Source organism: Phlebotomus papatasi, chromosome 1 (genome assembly GCF_024763615.1).
Source record: "Phlebotomus papatasi isolate M1 chromosome 1, Ppap_2.1, whole genome shotgun sequence".
Taxonomy (NCBI): domain Eukaryota; kingdom Metazoa; phylum Arthropoda; class Insecta; order Diptera; family Psychodidae; genus Phlebotomus; species Phlebotomus papatasi.
The window spans coordinates 18013300-18031317 of record NC_077222.1 but is presented as its reverse complement, the minus strand read 5'-3'; the positions used below and the strand labels follow the sequence as shown (position 1 = coordinate 18031317).

Here is an 18018-nt window from a genome sequence, read left to right as displayed (position 1 = left end):
AAAAAATGTTTTTTTTTTTAAGATATTCGTCTACAGAACTGAAGCTAGAGACGTCAAAAAATTATCAAAAATTCAATTTTTGACTAAAACTACTCCCATTGTTTAGAGGCCTCAACACACCACTGTCACTGGTATCGTTTACACTTCATTTCTTAAAAAGGTAAGTACATAGAAGAAAGTTCCCATGCTTTGCACGGTCTCAAGCTTAATAATGTCTAAATTTTTCCATGTTTCTGAATAAATTTGACTTCGCAATATATTTTAAAAATAAGATACTTTCCTCTAGTTTCTAAATTGTGGATAAATGTGGATGTGTGGATTCTAAATTGCGATGAATCCCATTTATTGAAAAACAGGAAAAATTTAGTCATTATGAAGCTTGGGGACGGTTTAAAGCATGAAAACTCCCCCACAGGTCGGCTGAAAAGTTCTGAGAGCGACACCTATAAAAAATTGGGAGAATTATAAATTATAGCCAATAATTTAGTATCACTATAGATCTATACAATATTTTAAAGAAATTTCTCATAGTGTAGAGGCCATAACGGTCTTCAAACATAAGGAACATTTTTTGTCAAAAATTGAATTTTTGACAAAATTTTGCCGTTTTGACGTACAGAACTGTATGCAATTTCCTTTAGAATTGCAATTTTTGTCAAAACCTGTTCCCAATGTGTAGAGGCCATAAAGGACTCTATACATTGGAAGCAGTTTATATCAAAAAATGTATTTTTGACAGTTTCCACCTACAGCACTGCAGGCAATTGTCTTCGAAAAATTATTTTTTGACGAAAATTGCTTTCAGTGTGTAGAGGCCTTAAGGATTTTTTTTTTGAAGAACACTTTGAAGCTCATTTTGACGGAAATTTCTAATAATGTATAGGCACCTTTAGTGTGGTATTCGATATTCCAATTTCATTGTAATTTCTCTGCTAAAATCTGATTATATATTTCCTGTTACCAGATGGAATAATTTTTCCTCTGTAACATAACTCAACCATTTAATGTTTCTCCCTGATAGATTTCCCAGTATAAAAATTTGGTAGTTTAATCATTGACTAATTAATCTTTGATATTTAAAATTCAATAGCATTTCCCGTTCGAATGCTGAAAAGTGTTCACAGAAATGCGAGATATATTGAAATTGTCTGCTTTCAAGAGTCAACAAATCTGCGTCAGCGACGATGAATGTTAATGTGCATTTTGGCGCGAAAACACTCAATATTGTAATTCACACCGTGGGCCGTTTATTTTTCTTTCAAGTCTCTTTCCACTCACTTTTTTTTCTCTCGTTCCAGTGGCTGCAGAAAGAAAATCTCCATGTGTACACAAAATAACTCATTCAACCAGAGTTATTGAGTCACAGTCTCTCTTTTTTTTTTTTTGAAAATGAAGAAATATGATTCACCTTCCGCAGCATCTAAAGACACACCCTCAATGTCATAACATTATTTTTGTCAAATATATTTTTTTCATAATAATTGGGATTTGGTTATGCAAAAAAAAAGAAACAAGAAAGTAAAATAAACATTACTATTATTACAGTGAATTTCTTTCTTTTTTCTTCTGTAATTATTCCTATTTTATATATTTTTTGTGTGTTATATATTTCAATAAACTTGCGATTTTCTTTTTGCCAAAAAAATAAAATAAAACAAAAAGAAAAAAAGTTATCTTACTAATGCGATAAATGGTATTAAGATATTTAGAAAAAAAAGTATATTGCTCTGCAATTGAAAATTTGAAAATTGCGCTAAATTCCTTTTAAATTAATTGTGTTTTGCTATTATTTTCTTTTTTTCTTTTGAAATTGTGTGAAATGTCTTTTTGCCTGCAAAAACAATCCTACTTGGTAACTTATTAACTGTACAATCTAATTTGGCACTCTTCAAGAAGTTTTCCTCTCTCTTCATCAATTGATATTTTTTTTCTTCATTCTAAATTCAATTCTAATGCTAAGCAATTGAAAATCTTTCACTGATTCATTTTTTTTCCTTTTGTAATTCCTACAAATAAGACCTTCTAAGAAAGTTAAGATGATGTAATAAAGAAATATTTACCGTGCACCGTTTTTTTATCAACTCCTCTGCACTCTTTTCACACATTTTTTTTTAGATATTGTCGCGAATAAATCCTGGAAAAAATTTCACTCACACTTCACAGGCTCAATTTTTTTGTTTTTGCTCTCCTAATCATCCCATTCGCCATCGTTGTCAGTGCTGTTATTGCTTTCTTCATCCGAAGACCTAATCACCCTTCCACGTTCCATCAGAGCCCTTCGCAGAGCATCTGCTAGGGCATCCGTTCCTGCTCCACTATTGGACCTCTGAACACTCGGCAGCTCTCGCTCAGACGCCGGCTTTAGACCCTTCCCGCGTCGAATCTCCTCCAGCAGATCCGATCGCGAATCGCCACTTCCACCGCCCACATTGCTCCGATCGACGCTCTAAGAAGAGAGTTTGAAAGGTCAGAGCATTTGTGTGGCTTTTGCATAAATTCATAAAGCAAATCCCTATTTGGAAGTCATAAACTTGAATCTCTCAGTCAATTAATGTCATATTTGTCAAGTAGATTAATTGGAATACCATCAGGTCTCAGAGTGGAAATAAAGATAATTTTTAAGTATTTTACAAAGGTTAAGAAAATGATAAACCTTGCAAATAAATAGAAATTGAATTATTTGATTGAAAAGTTCAAGCATGCAATATGATTGTAACTGAAAATCAGATTGTAAAACACAAAAAGATGTGGCAAAGCATCTCATGCTTTGCAAAGTCTTCGAACTCAGACGCTATACCTCAAAAGTATTTTATTTTATTTATTTATTTCGATGTAACCGGGCTTTTATTGCCATTTTATACATTGTTCAGTTTACAAGTTTATTATTCAGTTTACAATGTTTAGTGAAATATGTCCATTCAGACGCTTCAATCAGTTGCACCGGGCGGGACTCGAACTCACAACTGTGACAGTCGAGCCGGGGGTCACACCGCTCAAGAACCGAACGCTCTTACCAATTGCACCACGGACTCCCTTACCTCAAAAGTATTTTGAATCATTTACCATTTACCGGTTCCCAATTGATATATTAAACAGATTAAATCACTCAGAAGATCGACCAAAATAACTCAGGATTGATATAATTGATTTTTTGATAAAAAATATTTATTGGTTGTGAATTGGTTTATTACCGGTTCATAACCGATTAAAACCGATTCAGTCTTGTCGGAAATTCCAAGGCCTTTCCAACGACCCCAAACATTACCCCATTCGCTTGATAAATGCCTTCTCTTTAGCCTTTTTAACCTTTAATCTTGAAAAATCATTAGAAATGTTTCAACGGTATTAGGTGAGATTCTTAACAATCTCACCTTACTATAATCCCAAGAAAATCTCATGTCCTCCGATCGGCCCCAAACTTTGCCAGAATGTGTTTTGACACTTCCTGATCACGAATATATCAATGGCTAAAAACCGTTCCCGTCCGTCCGGTCGCTCTTTGGAGCTTAATAGCTTCTAAACTAAATGAGATATCGACCTACGGTTTTCGGCAAAGGTTATATATCGTATGAAAATTGCAACTTGGTGCATTGACCCCCCACCCCCCACCCCTCCATCCGCCATTTTGAAGACCCCCCTTTTTTTGTTTTCTCAATAGCTCCGCCCCTGTGGCATCGAGCGGGCTCAAATTTTAGTATGTTATTCCTGGGCCTTAGAGCTTTCGATTAATAGGGGAAAGTACTCTCCCTTCGAACGTTCATGACTTCTAATAATATGAATTTTCTTTCATTTTGCCTAGGAGACTTACATAAATTATCACATAATTATCAAAAATTGATAATAAGCTAACTAATATTTAATAGGTAAGTCTCTTAGGAAAAATAAGCGAAAATTCACATTATTCGAAGGCATGAACGTTCGAAGGTAGAGTACTCTCCCCTACCAAATATAAGGTCCCCTCACCACCCTGACCCGAGCTCTGGGGTCCAAAAAAAATTCTTAAAATGGCCATAATTTCGGTTCTAATGCCACTTCCCCCTGTAACATGGGAAGTTTGTAAAAGTACCGCTAAAGCGCTATTATTAAAAAGAAAAAAAACAATTTTCTAAGTTAAATAACTCAAAAATTCCTTTGTGTATCGGGCTGAAATTTAAATATGTTGTAGCCGCTGATTATACCTATCAAACAAAAAAATACTTAAGTCGATCCATAACCCCTGACCCGAGCTATAAGGGGTCAAAGTTCGAAAATTTACCGGCCTCTATCTCCGATTCTAATTAACATTTTGACCTAAATTTTGGGTTATAATATAAATGCACGGATTTTTGACCTGGTTTAGATTTATTCAATTGTACTCACATACGACGTTTCGGGGACGATTTTTCCCCTTCCTCAGGTTTTGTTCCAAGACCCGATTTGTCCTTTTGATTTTCATACCTGAGGAAGGGGAAAAATCGTCCCCGAAACGTCGTATGTGAATACAATTAAATAAATCTAAACCAGGTCAAAAATCCGTGCATTTATATTATATCAACTTTGAATTGACCGAATTTTATTAAATTTTGGGTTTTGGTTTCGACTCGACGACCACTTTCAGATGGAAGTTCAAAAAGTCACCACAGGTGGCGCTGCGATAGCGTCAAAATTTATTAAATTTCAAACTCATTTTTCTCAAAAAATCCTTTGTGCAAGTTAATCAAATTTCAGAGTGTTGTAGTCTAGGTTATGAAGTTTCCAAAAAGTGGCGTGGGTTCGCTGTGGTTACAATAGGACCGGAAATATGAAGCGTCAAATTCACGAAATTCAAAAAATCATATCTCCGGTTGTATTTGACCGATTTTAATGAGTGAGGGCTCAAATGAAAGATCTCACAAAATACTACAACTTTCTAGAACATTTGTACTTCGTAGGACCAACACCAGGGGTGCCACAATCGAAAAACCAAATTTAGGCAAATTATTGCAATAATAACATTTCAAAGTGACATTGAAATAAAACTTCAATATTGAAGCGAATATTGAAAGCAATATTTCAATATTTGCCTACACACTGAGCAAATTGACTTCAATATTAAAATTTCAATCTTACAACTTTATTAAAATACCATTTAGGTCAGAGATTCAGTTCCTTTCAAACATCGTAAAGCTCTTGGAATTAGCATGTTTATGAACAGGAAGTCATCTGAGAATATCATCATATACAGGACCAGAGATTCTGCTGTATATCCTGCTCAATTCTTCCCAGAAACCCATCTTTGTCAGGACTTCTCCCCTATTTCCTCTAGAAAATCTCAGATTTTCTGGGATTTTGTTGTATCTTTTGTCAAGCACGCCCAAAATACTCATGTTGATCAGAATATTTCTACGGGTTCCTCCGGGAAATCACAAATCTTCTGGGATTTTCTTCTGTATTTTGTCAAGAACACCCAAAATATCCAAGTTGGTCAGAAGATTTCTCCTGGTTTCTCCAGAAATCACAGAAAATCCCAGAAGATCTGTGATTTCCTGGAGAAACCAGGAGAAATCTTCTGACCAACTTGGATATTTTGGGTGTTCTTGACAAAATACAGAAGAAAATCCCGGAAGATCTGTGATTTCATGGAGAAACCAGGAGAAATCTTCTGACCAACTTGAGTATTTTGGGCGTTCTCGACAAAGCACGGAAGAAAATCCCAGAAGATCTGTGATTTCCTACGAAAAATACGACTCCTTACCCCCTAAGGAGTCGTATTTTGGAAGAATTTTGGAAATCTGAAGTTTCGAGTTTTTCGGCGTCACGCTGTTTGTCCGTCTGTCCGTCTGTCCGTCCGGCTGTCATCAGCTCTAGAGGGCAAACGGTTAGAGATAGCGAATTGGAACCTAAGGGGGACCTCCCCATAAGTCGATCCAAGGATCGTTATCATGCCCCTCATTATCCCCCCACCCCTCCCCTTCCCCTCCAAAACCATGTTTTTTGAGATTGCTGGAAAACGCGTTGTACGATTTTTTTCATTTTTGGATATGTTTTAGAGATCACCCAGGCAGACATTTCGTCTTGAGACGAAAATAGCGTTGAACCATTCCTAATAATGGTTTTTCAAGGTCAAGGATTAAAAGGACACTAGAGAGTGCATTTATCAATCGAATGGGGTTATGTTTGGGCTCGTTGGAAAGGTCTTGGAATTTCCGACAAAACTGAAACGGTTCCAATCGGTTTTGAATCGGTAATAAACCGGATCATAACCGATAAATAATTTTTATACGAAATTCATTTAAATTGCTCCTGAGATGTATTTTGGGAAATATGTTGAGTGATTTATAAGTCGGTTCAAATCGGTTGAGAATCGGTAATGAACCGGTTATTTACCGATAAGTAATTTTTGTTTGAATATAATTTTTATTACTCTTTAAACTATTTTGGGGGATCTTTTGAGAGATCTATGAATCGATTCAAATCGGTTGAGCACCGGTAAACGGTAAATGACGCGAAAGTTCTTTTGAGGTATAGCATCTAAGTCACGATTTCGAGCATTTCGCAAAGTCTGGGACGCTTTGCCACCCCTTTTTAACCTTTTATCGTGTGAAATTTCACCCACTGCAAAAACTTTTCAATTTATTCCACAAAATATTACCCATATAAATTTCCACAGAGGAAAATTAATTGTTACCAATGAATATGTTTCACTACAAAAAAAAAAGAACTATACAATGTTGCAACACGTATCATGTTCAAAACAGTGCCCATGAGGCCCATATCATCGTTCAATTTCAATGCAAGTGGACTGGTTATTTAAAAAAAAGAACTCAATTGGTCAATGAGGAAGTTGTAGAAAGTATTTCGCAGCTTATTCATCCATAAAATAAACAACAGCAAAATGCACAAAAAAGAGCAAATGAATATCATTTTGTATCGAGGAGATTATTGAAGGAAAAATACTATTCTGACTGAGAGAGAGAATTAGCACGGCAATTGACATAGTCTTGCAATTGCGGACACTTACCTTGAGTTTTGTGCCCTGTCGGATGCTCTCCATGAGAGCTGACCTTGCATCAGGTTCCCCACTTCCGATGCTGGACGCCTGTGAAGTACCTCCAGAGGGTTCGCTCGGCGGTGGTGGAGCCATTGGTGGTGGGGGCGCCATTGGGGGCGGTGGTGGTGGTGGCGGAGGCGCTGGAGCCCCCGGTGGCGGAGGAGCAGCTGCAATTGGTGGTGGTCTGCCCGGAGGGGGAGCTTTTGGGGGAGCTGGAGTTGTCTGTGGTTGCCTGAGTGGAGGCGGTGGCGGAGCCGCTCGGGCCCCATTGCGACTCCGTTGGCGCGTCGGCACTGGTGGCGGAGGCATCTGCCTGCCACCCGTAACCGATGGGGGCGGAGGCTTAGTCCCCGGAGGACTACTAGAAGACACAAGGTCCAACACTTTATTGCTCTGGATGAAATCATAGATAAACTCTCTCGTTTCGCGATCCTTCAGCTGACGCTCAGACACTCCAGCCTTCCTCAGGAATGGCTTCAAGTGCTCCACCTCTTCGCCCGTCCAGTCAAAGCCCTTCTGCTCAGTCCACCCAACATGCGTGATGTGCTTAAAGTCCATCGGAATCCCAATATCTTCCTTTGTGATCTTCCTATCACGACCCTTCTTCCCTTTCTGCCCACCACCCGACATTCCACCGAAATAATGCGGCACCGGCGCCGCTACCTGAGGCGGTGTCTGCGGCGGAACTGCCGTCCGCTGCTGTCGCATTATCACCTGAGAATTATCCTCTACATTATTGTGCTGCTGAGAGACTTGCGGTGCTGCATTCGGGCGAGGTGGTGGTTCCTTTCTCGTTGACGATCGCTTGAGACGTTCTGGGCAAATTGGAATTTTTTTTAGTCTTATCATGACAATTTTCACACCTTCTTCTAACTCTTGAATCTATATGCGATTTCCAGGGGAGGTGCACTTAGGGATTCTCAATAGAAAAATTAATTCAGAATAACAAATTGTTAAATAATTAAAAGAAATAAGAAAAATAATAATAAACCTCTCGAATAAGATAACTTCGAATTTTATTGTTCAATGAGCGAGCCAGGGGCCTCTCAACTGAAGACTATTGGCAAGTTTTTTCCTAAAGAGAATTGACTTATAAGTCTGATATATTTCGAAATCGTGCACTAAAATCTATCTAAAAATACATATTTCATAATGCTCGCCGAAATAATACAAGAATTACGAGCAAATTTGTTTAAGACGCGGTGTAATAGCTGCAAAATTTTTACAAGGAAAAGTGAAAAATATCTTCACTTTTTATTAGGCTTGATGGGCCCCTGGAGCGAGCAATACTTTACAAAAAAAATTCAGAGAAAAAAAAGAGTGCGATTAACTTTTTTCCTCATAATTTTAACATTTTTTAGGTGTAAAAATATATCAACATTTTTTACTCTTAATTTTACACCTTTTCAAGGGTAAAATCAACATGAAAAAGGGTAACTTTAACCCATAATATACCTAAAAAGGGTAATATTTACATTGATTTCGGATCAATATTGCAGGGTAAAATTAACATTTCCAGAATGTTATTTTAACTTTTTCAGATTTCTCTCAGTGTTCGTTTTTTATTACCATGCTAAAGATCAAAAGGTATAAGATATTGACTTTCGGTATTCGGTGACCCCGTACATATTTTAACCTTTCAAAATATATTTTACATAAGGTAAAGTACCCTGTAGTCGGCCAGTTTCTCAACTCGGCCAGTGCGACTATTTATTCAATTTACTTAGATTTGTTATAATATGGTCTTACCAATTTAACATTATAAGGTGTATTATATTATATATAACGTAAATCAGTGAAAATTTCATAGAAATTGACTATAAAACGTTAAAAAAAAATTGGTTAAATAATTCAACTGGCCGAGTTGAGGAACCGGCCTACTAGAGGGTACTTTACCTTAAGTTGGCTCCTTGTCATTCTAAATGATGCTCAAATTTTCCTGAAATTAGAATGACAAGGTATCAACTTGCTTAAGTTAGTCCCTTGTTTCAGAAAAGTTTGAACGATAACTCTATTTTGTGGCCCTTTACTTAAAAAGAAAATGGCAAAAAACAAATGAGCAGTAAAATATCTCCTTATGATCAGTAAAAAACTTATATCTTTACAAAAATGGTCCTAATTTATATATTTAACATTTAAAAAAGTTCCATATAGAGTGTAAAGCCCTTTATTTTCCCTTTGTCAAAATTTGGATGATAATATCACTGTTTCAAATTTTTTTGTTACTGATCAATTGTAACTTTTTACTGCTCATTTATTCAATGCCAAAAAAATTGCTTAAGCAATCAAAAAGAGTAAAATTTTGAGAAAAAAACGTTTCTAATGCGTCCGGAACACATTTTAGAAGGGTAAAATTTAATGAAATCAAAATTCTCATCCTTTTCTCTCTCAAAAGATTTGCATAAGTCGGCCTACTCTTTCGACTCCAAAATTGGACTGATCTAAATTGATTTTGGTTTGATGTCCAAAAAAAGAAGAAGAGTACAAAAGAGTAGGATAGACATATGCCAAGCTTTTTAGAAAGAAAGGGATGTGAATTTCGATTTTCTGAATTTTCCCTGATCTAAAAGGTGTACCGGAGCCATAATAACGAAATTTAATGACATAGTGGACAAGACAGGCTACAAAAGTTCCATCAAATAGTCAGGTTAACGAAATTGGAGCACGAGGCACAAGAAACCGACTGACCACGACTGCAGAAAGTGTAGAAGAGTTATGTTTGCAGGGGAGACTGGGGTAGAATTAGCCACGTATAGTATTAGATAGTGGTATCTTATAATTCGTCTTCGGACGAATATTGAGGAAACCACTCTTTATTCTAAGTATATACATCCCTTACTATTGATTGAAATATTTAACAGCCTCACACAAGAATTTTTGTACGAATTATACGCAATGAAAAATTTCATTTGGTGGCTAATTCTACCCCAGTCTCCCCTAATAGATTTTGCGGAATGTTTTTATTATTAGTAGTAAATATCTTAAGTGTAAAGTAGTCTCCATGTCTCCGGAAATGGTGTCTTAAAGATTTCTTTTTTCTCACTTTTTTAGAAGTGCTCCGGTAGAAATTTAATTATTGAAAATTCTAGTGCAATTAACGTTAACTTTTTTTCTGAACTTTTAAAAAGAACTTAAATTTTTTTTAAGAACGATAAAATTTTTTTTCTCATGTTCTTCTTGTTCTGTAATATGGGCGCTAAATGGTTAGAAATATCGACTTGGAGTCTTCATAATAAGTCAACCTGGGAATTATTAATATGACCCTCATTTCTTCCCTTTTGTGACTACAGGAAAACGCGTTCTGCGGAAGATGCAGGGGAGGGGTGGGATGGAAATGAGGGTAGTATTAATAATCTTCAAGTTCACTTATGGGGGATCGTTCAAAGACTCCAAGTCAATATCTTTTACCATTCAACACTTAAATCTTAAATACATAAAAAAAGAAAGTTTTTAACCGTTTTTTTTTCTGACCAATTTTAATTTTCTGTTGCTTATTTGTTTTTTGATCCAATTTTTCTTTTGAGATAATAGTCTTTTAAATAAAAAATATAACATAAAATAAATTTATATGTTTTCTTTTGAAGGATAATTATATGATCGTTTGTCATTTACATTTTTTTAAACAAGTAAGTTCTTTAAAAACTTCTTTTATTAAAAAAAATCTTACATCCTGTACGTTTTTCTTTTTGTAATTCGAGTTCATATTTTTTATTTCTTTGTGCAATCGTATTTATTCACTTTCAAATAAATAATGGCCTAAAATTCCTTACATTGCGATAATAGGCTTAATCAGAAAATTAAAATCTTAGGACAAGAGAGAAAAGACAAAAGAACTTTTAATCGATCAAAACGCTTAAAATGACGAAAAGAAAATTATTTTGTTGAAAAATGATTACACGGTTAATATTCGAATTTTATCATTATTTTACCATGTACTTACATAAATGTTTTTCTTGTATTAAAAAAACGTTACGTTGCTAAATCAAAACACTGCTTTTAATTTCGAAAGTAGCATTATATCACATAATATTTCAATAATAAAAAAAACCCAATAAGTAATTTTTTCTTAATATAGTCTTGTAGGATTCCCTAAGTAAGTCATTATAGAAACAAAAATCTTTTTATTTGCTTATAACGCTCTTGGTTCCATCACTCTTAAGGATCTTAAGAGCTTCTATAAGAATTTTAACAGAAAATTCTCATTTTAAGTCTTCTAAAAGTGCACTAAAAGACTTGTCTAGTATTTGGTTTTATAAGGCAACCATTTTGCTTCTTGGAAAGTTGAATTTACTGGAGTCAATTTGGGTCCAAGTTGACTCTATCGGAGTCCGTAGAGTAAAAAAAATAGCTGTTGACTCTATTGGAGATTGACTCTATCGGAGGTTGACTCTGTCGAGGTCCAACTGTACTTTATTCCAAAAATGTTGCAGTTTCATCGCATTATTTAATTGGCTGGAGCTTAAAAGCTTCTAACTAAAGTTGTGAAAGCTCTGGCCAATTTGAAAAAAAAACAAAAATGCTTTTATGTTGCACAGATTTTATAAGGTCTTAAAGTTTTTCAGTCTTTTTAAAGTTTGTCTAAATATGATTGCGTGAGCTAGAAATCTCATATTATTCTTAAAAATCTTTACAGCTTAATTTAGTCTATTTCATATGAAGAATTGATGGCTTCGTACGAAATATTATCCCAAAAAGAAAATTTTTCTCTTGATTATTTAATAACAATCCTCATTATTAAGCAATTTCAAAAAATTTCTCAAATTAAAAATTTTCACTCTAATCAAAATTACAATAAAAGATTATGGTGTTTGTTTTGCAACTTTCGAGGAAATTACCAGAAAAAAATAATCAAGACATTAGTGATTCATTGGTTAATTTTGATACAATTTTTGAATATTTATCTAAAACAACAAAATTTCTTGTGTTAATTTTTTTCCCATTTACACATTTTCTGTTATGTTAAGCACGGCTACACTTTCCCGTGTTAAATTCGAGAGAGTGCGGCAGGAAGTGTCTGACTGAAAGTCCCAACACCAGAATAAATAATTAACGTCTTCCCTCAATCGATACACACACAAAATTTTATCACCCACAATATTTCTATATATATATTTTTTCTCTTCGTGGGCAAAGTGCAAACCTTTTTTTCACAATCTTTCTAACGATATTTCTTTTTGGACATAATTTTCCCGGAGATATTGGTAAAATGGTAATATTGCATAAGAAATTAACTAATCGAGAAATTTACACCAGGAGTTTATCTGTGTGAAATTATCTCTCTTTGTCAAACAATACTGTTCAATATTTATTGGATAATCAATTAAAAGAAATTTCTCTATCTCTCTCTCCTCTTTGACTAGAGAAATTTCTCACAGCAATTGAAATTGATGACATAGCGTAACTATTTTTGCAGGCGGAAGACGCCTTCTTTTATTATATCTTCACTATCCCTAATCTCATGGAGGATTTTTCATGGAATTTTTTTTCCCATTTCATTTCATTTCGACATGAATTTGATTTTTCCTCAGTCCAAATCATACTGATAAGCACAGGCTTTATCAGTGTTTGACAATGAATAAAGTCGCTTACTTCACTGATTAGTTTCTCTTTTTTATTTCTCCCTGTGTGTTCAGTGATAAAATACTCAGGTGAGATATTTATTCAGAAATCCCAGAAATTGATTCAGAAACAAAATTTTAAATGAGAAAACCAGTTCTTTTAGCTGAAATTGAGTCTGTTGATTCTCTGATAACTGACAAGCTAGAACAAACTTATGGCATTAATAATCATTCTTGATTCTGATAATTCTGCCACTTTTCGAGGAATTCACTCTTTCTCTTTGGACTTTCTCATGATGACACCATGCAGCTGTTTACGGAAAATTACAGCTTCTGGCAAGATCAGTGGCATTTCTCTTTGATTGACTTATTCAGAGAAAAGAGAATTGCAGATGATACACTGAGAGAAAAGGTGATTTAAGAATAACTCTCAGTGTTTTGAATTATGGGAAGGTTTCAGGCTTCGTACGCATTCTGAGTTCGAACCAGTTCGAACACTTCATATTTGAGACGCTCAGAGCAGAAGTGGTCTACTTTGTATGCATTTCCCTATTAAAATAGTCCACTTCTGCTCTGAGTGTCTCATTTTTCCCATATTTTTTAATGAGTCTAACCCTATGGCAATATATTTTAGTAACTAGTCTTAAGTCACACATTTCTTGAAAAAAATAGATTAATTTAAAGAATATGGGAAACATAAAGTGTTCGAAGCCAGAATGTATGCAAAGCCTAAAAGCCTTCACTGAGAAAAAAAGAGGGTGCGATTAAGTTTTTTTCCTCATAACTTTAACACTTTTTAGGTGTAAAAATATATCAACATTTTTTAATGGTAATTTTACACCTTTTTAAGGGTAAAATTAATATGAAAAAGGGTAACTTTAATCCCCAATACAGCTAAAAAGGGTAATATTTACACCGATTTCGGATCAATACTGCAGGGTAAAATTAACATTTCCGGAATGTTATTTTAACTTTTTCGGATTTCTCTCAGTGTTCCCTAAGAATTTGAAAGTAATTTAATGACCTGTACACACTAATAAGTTTTTGTCCATATTTGGGATATTGAAGTAAATTGCCTACGCTTTTGAAGAAAATACTGTCAAAATTTCTCCAATAATGCGGAATATGGACACAAGTTTGTTGACATTTTTTAAGTTTGATTATGATTATAAAATTAAACAAATATGCTTAAATTTGCCATGGTTTGTCTTATTTATGATTTGATTTTGTATTATTAAGAAGTTTTAATACAATTCACAAATAAATATGAGTATGTAAACTCAGATGAATAAAAATCGTTGCATTTCAAAAAGTTTGTCGCCCGAATTTCTCTCTAATTCGGGTGTCATTTTAGTCCCAAATGCCCGAATTTGAGAGAGTCTGCTGTATTTTCTTCAATTCTTTTGGGACCGCAGAATATGCACTAAGCCAATTTCACGATTTTTAGATCAAAAATATCTTAACCTAAGAATTTATAAAGGTCCTACTCCTACAATAAATTACCCTAGGTTTGGACATCCTTATAGTTTGTAAATCATCCACTGAAATTCGATTTTTATTACTTACATATTAATTAAAGAAGTTTTTTCTCAGAAAATTTAAACAGGAATGTCAACAACAATTCTTAGACCAAAATTAAAACGGAAAACAAAAAAATTTAAAGCTTTTGGTTTGATTCTAGAATCAACAAATAATCAAGATCGAAATGTCAAATTTGTGAAAATGTCACTTTAATATCCAAGACACAAACCATGTGGATTTCGAGTTTTCCAATCCTGGAACCAACATTTCAAGATAACGAGACGCTATTTTTTTATTTCTTTAAATAATTTCAAGGAGCTATTAGAAATGATTTGAATTTTTAAGATACTATCGATTTGAAGTTTTATACGGAATTCGCTTTTAATGATAAATATTTTTATTAAAGAAAAATGGTTATATTCCAAGTGAGAGTATCTGCAAGAGAATCATGACTATTATAAACAACTCAGGGTTTATCACATGTCATTAATTTTTATTCGTACTGTCTGTATTGATTATTATGGCATATTATATATATCTAATATGGCCTGAAATTAATTTCCTATTTTTTATGGCAAAATTTCAATAAATATACTGCAAAGAATTAAATATTTTTGGCAAAAGTGACGTTTCGTTAAGTGTGGAAGGTTTTGAGTTGGATTGTTATTTTAAGTCCCACAAATGAATTGTGTCAAAATTTCGAATTTGGAAATATTTGACAGCTTGAAATTTTTGATCTTATGATCTTGCTCTCAAAATTTAGGCTCATGACTTTCAATGACATTTTTAGTGAAAAATAAAAATAAAAATTTTTAATTGGTTACAAATGCATTTTATTACTGACTAAAACAACGATTTTTTAAATTTTCTAATACTGACTAGCAATGAATAGAATAAAGTTACTGCTTCAATAGAGCAGTATACTGATATCTTTTCGTTGTAAAAATATTTTAAAGTATAGGTAATGTCAGTATTTTTTATTTGAAAGTTATAGATTATTATAGCTTAAAAAAGTTAAAAGGTTTGGCATAGTTTACTTGTGAAATAATATATTTATGAAATTAGAAATTAAAAAAAATGAAAATTCTGACTAATAGAAATTCTGAATACTGAAAACATAAAATATTTTTTTTTAATATAGCAAAGAGAATTGAATTAAAAATAAGTGTGTATCAATCAGTTCACACGAAGCAGACATAAATTGTGCTGAGTGTATTTTTAAAGTATACTAAATTTTCAAAAACAAAGTAAGGAAAAAATAACAATCGGAGATGGTTTGCGGAATCTTTGTTTTTTCCATTTTGTTTTTGGAATCTTTTTCTTCGGTAATCTTTGTTTTTTTGAATCTTTGTCTTTGGAAATCTTGTCTTTCATATATTTTAAACAAGTATATTTTATTAAAAATAAAATAATGAAATTACAATGGTGTTTTTTGAAGTTTTTAGTTTCGTCCTTTGGGGCAAAGGTAAATTTCCTGTGTTTTGGAAAGTTTTTAGTTTCGTCCTTTGAGGCAGAGGGAAATTTTCTGTGTTTTGGGAAGTTTTTAGTTTCGTCCTTTCGGGCAAAGGGAAATTTTCTGTGTTTTAGGTAATTTTTAGTTTCGTCCTTTCGGGCAAAGGGAAATTTCCTGTGTTTTGGGAAGTTTTTAGTTCGTCCTTTCGGGTAAAGGGAAATTTCCATTGTTTTTTGGGAAGTTTTCAGTTTCGTCTTTTGAGACAAAGGGAATTTCCTGTGTTTTGGGAAGTTCTTAGTTTCGTCCTTTCGGGTAAAGGGAAATTTCCATTGTTTTTTGGGAAGTTTTCAGTTTCGTCCTTAGGGCAAAGGAAAGTTTTCTGTGTTTTGGGAAGTTATCTGTATCACCCGTTGGGCCAAAGGGAAATTTTCTGAGAAAAGGGCAATTTTTGGGAAGTTATAAAATTATACTTGTGCAAAATGTGTGACAGATAAAATTTCCGATAATTGTGCAAAATGTATGAAAGATAAGATTTCCAAAGACAAAGTTTCCAAAAAACAAAAATTACAAAAGACAAAGATTCCAAAGACAAAATGGAAAAAAAATCAAAAGATACCCGATCCTGAATTTCTTATGTCCGTTACCATTTGAATTTTGACAATACAATTTTCTGTCCGTTTGACATTAAAAAACACATTTGCAATAAGTTTTATTTAAATAGAAAAGCTTTAAAATTTAAAAACTAACAGAAAATTAAGTACAAAACTTATGTTGTTTGACCCAAAGTAAAGTTGAAGTCAGAGTTGTGACCGAATGACCAGTATTCTTAAAAAGTTTTTAGAATAACCGTATGCCATCGTACTTTTAATTCTCTCTTTAATAAAACTTTCTGCTCCGATGCTGTTCTTTACTTATTTATTAAATATTTAGAAAGCGACCGAGCTTTTTGTAAAGTCTTTTCCATATGGCTACCCCTTCAGGAAATTAAAAAAGTATATTCATAAAAATATAAATATTGGCTTTAAAGTCATTCTTTTAAGCTTTGTATTTTTTACGGTCTATAAATTATTTGCTTTAATAGTTTAATTAATTCAATGCACATTAAAATAGTAAATGCAAAAATGCAATTTTTCTAATTAGCTCTGTTCCAAAAACAAGATTTTTAAATATTGTTTTCCTTTTAACTGTTCGGGCAAACATAAATCATTTTAAGATAATATTTTTCTCAGTGAAAAAAATTGAAAACCTGCTTTTGGAAAATCATGCTTTGCCACTGTATTTTTCCCCAAGGACCCCATTAGGCTAATGGAAACACATCCCCGGAGACAGAACCAAACCCCAAAAAAAAAAGAATCCAAAATAAAGCAACATACCTTCTCGCCTCTTAATACGATTGGCCACCGTTAAGGTGGAGACTCTGTGGAAGCTCTCTGCCTCTTCCTCAGACGCAAAATTGAGCGCCACGATACCATCCTTGGGAAGAGAGAAGCATTGCGTGTGAGACAATTGCTCAATATTTTCTTGCCCAAGTGAATTAATAGTTAAAAGAAAATATTAAAAAAAAAGCTGCTCACCTGGCCCTCAAAATTGAGCAAGTAGGGTCGAGTTCGTTGAATCTGAATGGTGTCATACATTTCCTGTTCCCAGACCATTTCGTGACGCATGAGGCAGAAGAGACGGCAGTAGTAGGACTTCTTGCCGCTATCTTTGACAAAGCACAGGGCCCCCGTATACCGTTTCACCCAGTGCGAATGTGCCGGAGCATCTGTCACGTATAACTGGACCACAGCGGTGCACATTGACTGTGGAAGGTATTTGCGATTAGCGGTGAAGACGGGAGCCAATCGACAGAGGTCAACATACCATGCATTTTCTGTCCAGCAAATTGAAAACCTGCTGATTTTCTTCGTGTGAAAGTAGCTGGCTGGACTTGTTCTTTTTCTCTGTTCCCGCACCAGCTGTACTGCCCTGATGTTTCATCCTGGACACTGTTTTTTTTTTATTTATTTATCTCGTTATCCTTCACTTATCAATCACTTCACTCTCACTGCGCCCACGGATTCTCACTGAATCGACCTCGTGCGGAACCTTCACTTGTACTCTTTTTTTTAGCTCACTACGGCGCGACAGAGATAAGAGAGTTACTGGATCTGTGGCCACCACTGAGTCTCTGACTCGCACGACTGAAAGCAGGGAGTTTTTGTGTGTGAATCACGTCGAAAGATGCCCCGCAATTGACACATTCCTCCGCACACACGTCACACACTATTCACACTCTCCTGCCTCAATTCCACAACATTTCACAGACTTTTCCCTCACAAATCACCCAACAGCACCTTATTTACACCATCGCGCAAAAAAAGATCCTGGAAAAGTCCCAGAAAATGGCCAAATTAAAGAGAAAATCGAAGAGAGATATCCCCCCTTTTGCTTTTTTACTCGTCACAACAATGCCCACTGACAGGGTTGCTCGATGC

The 18018-nt window shown here is 34.5% G+C and overlaps 1 protein-coding gene across 1 annotated transcript; it reads right to left on the bottom strand.

The window, feature by feature from the left end:
* Positions 1-1434: 1434 nt before the first annotated feature.
* On the bottom strand, positions 1435-18012 carry LOC129798040 (actin nucleation-promoting factor WASL). The gene is made up of 5 exons (XM_055840989.1): positions 17405-18012; positions 17116-17343; positions 16915-17014; positions 6980-7824; positions 1435-2446 (listed from the first exon to the last, which is right to left on the bottom strand). The coding sequence occupies exons 1-5, from the start codon at positions 17519-17521 to the stop codon at positions 2189-2191; spliced, it is 1548 nt and encodes a 515-aa protein (XP_055696964.1). The 5' UTR covers positions 17522-18012; the 3' UTR covers positions 1435-2188.
* Between the last annotated feature and the right edge of the window lie 6 nt (positions 18013-18018).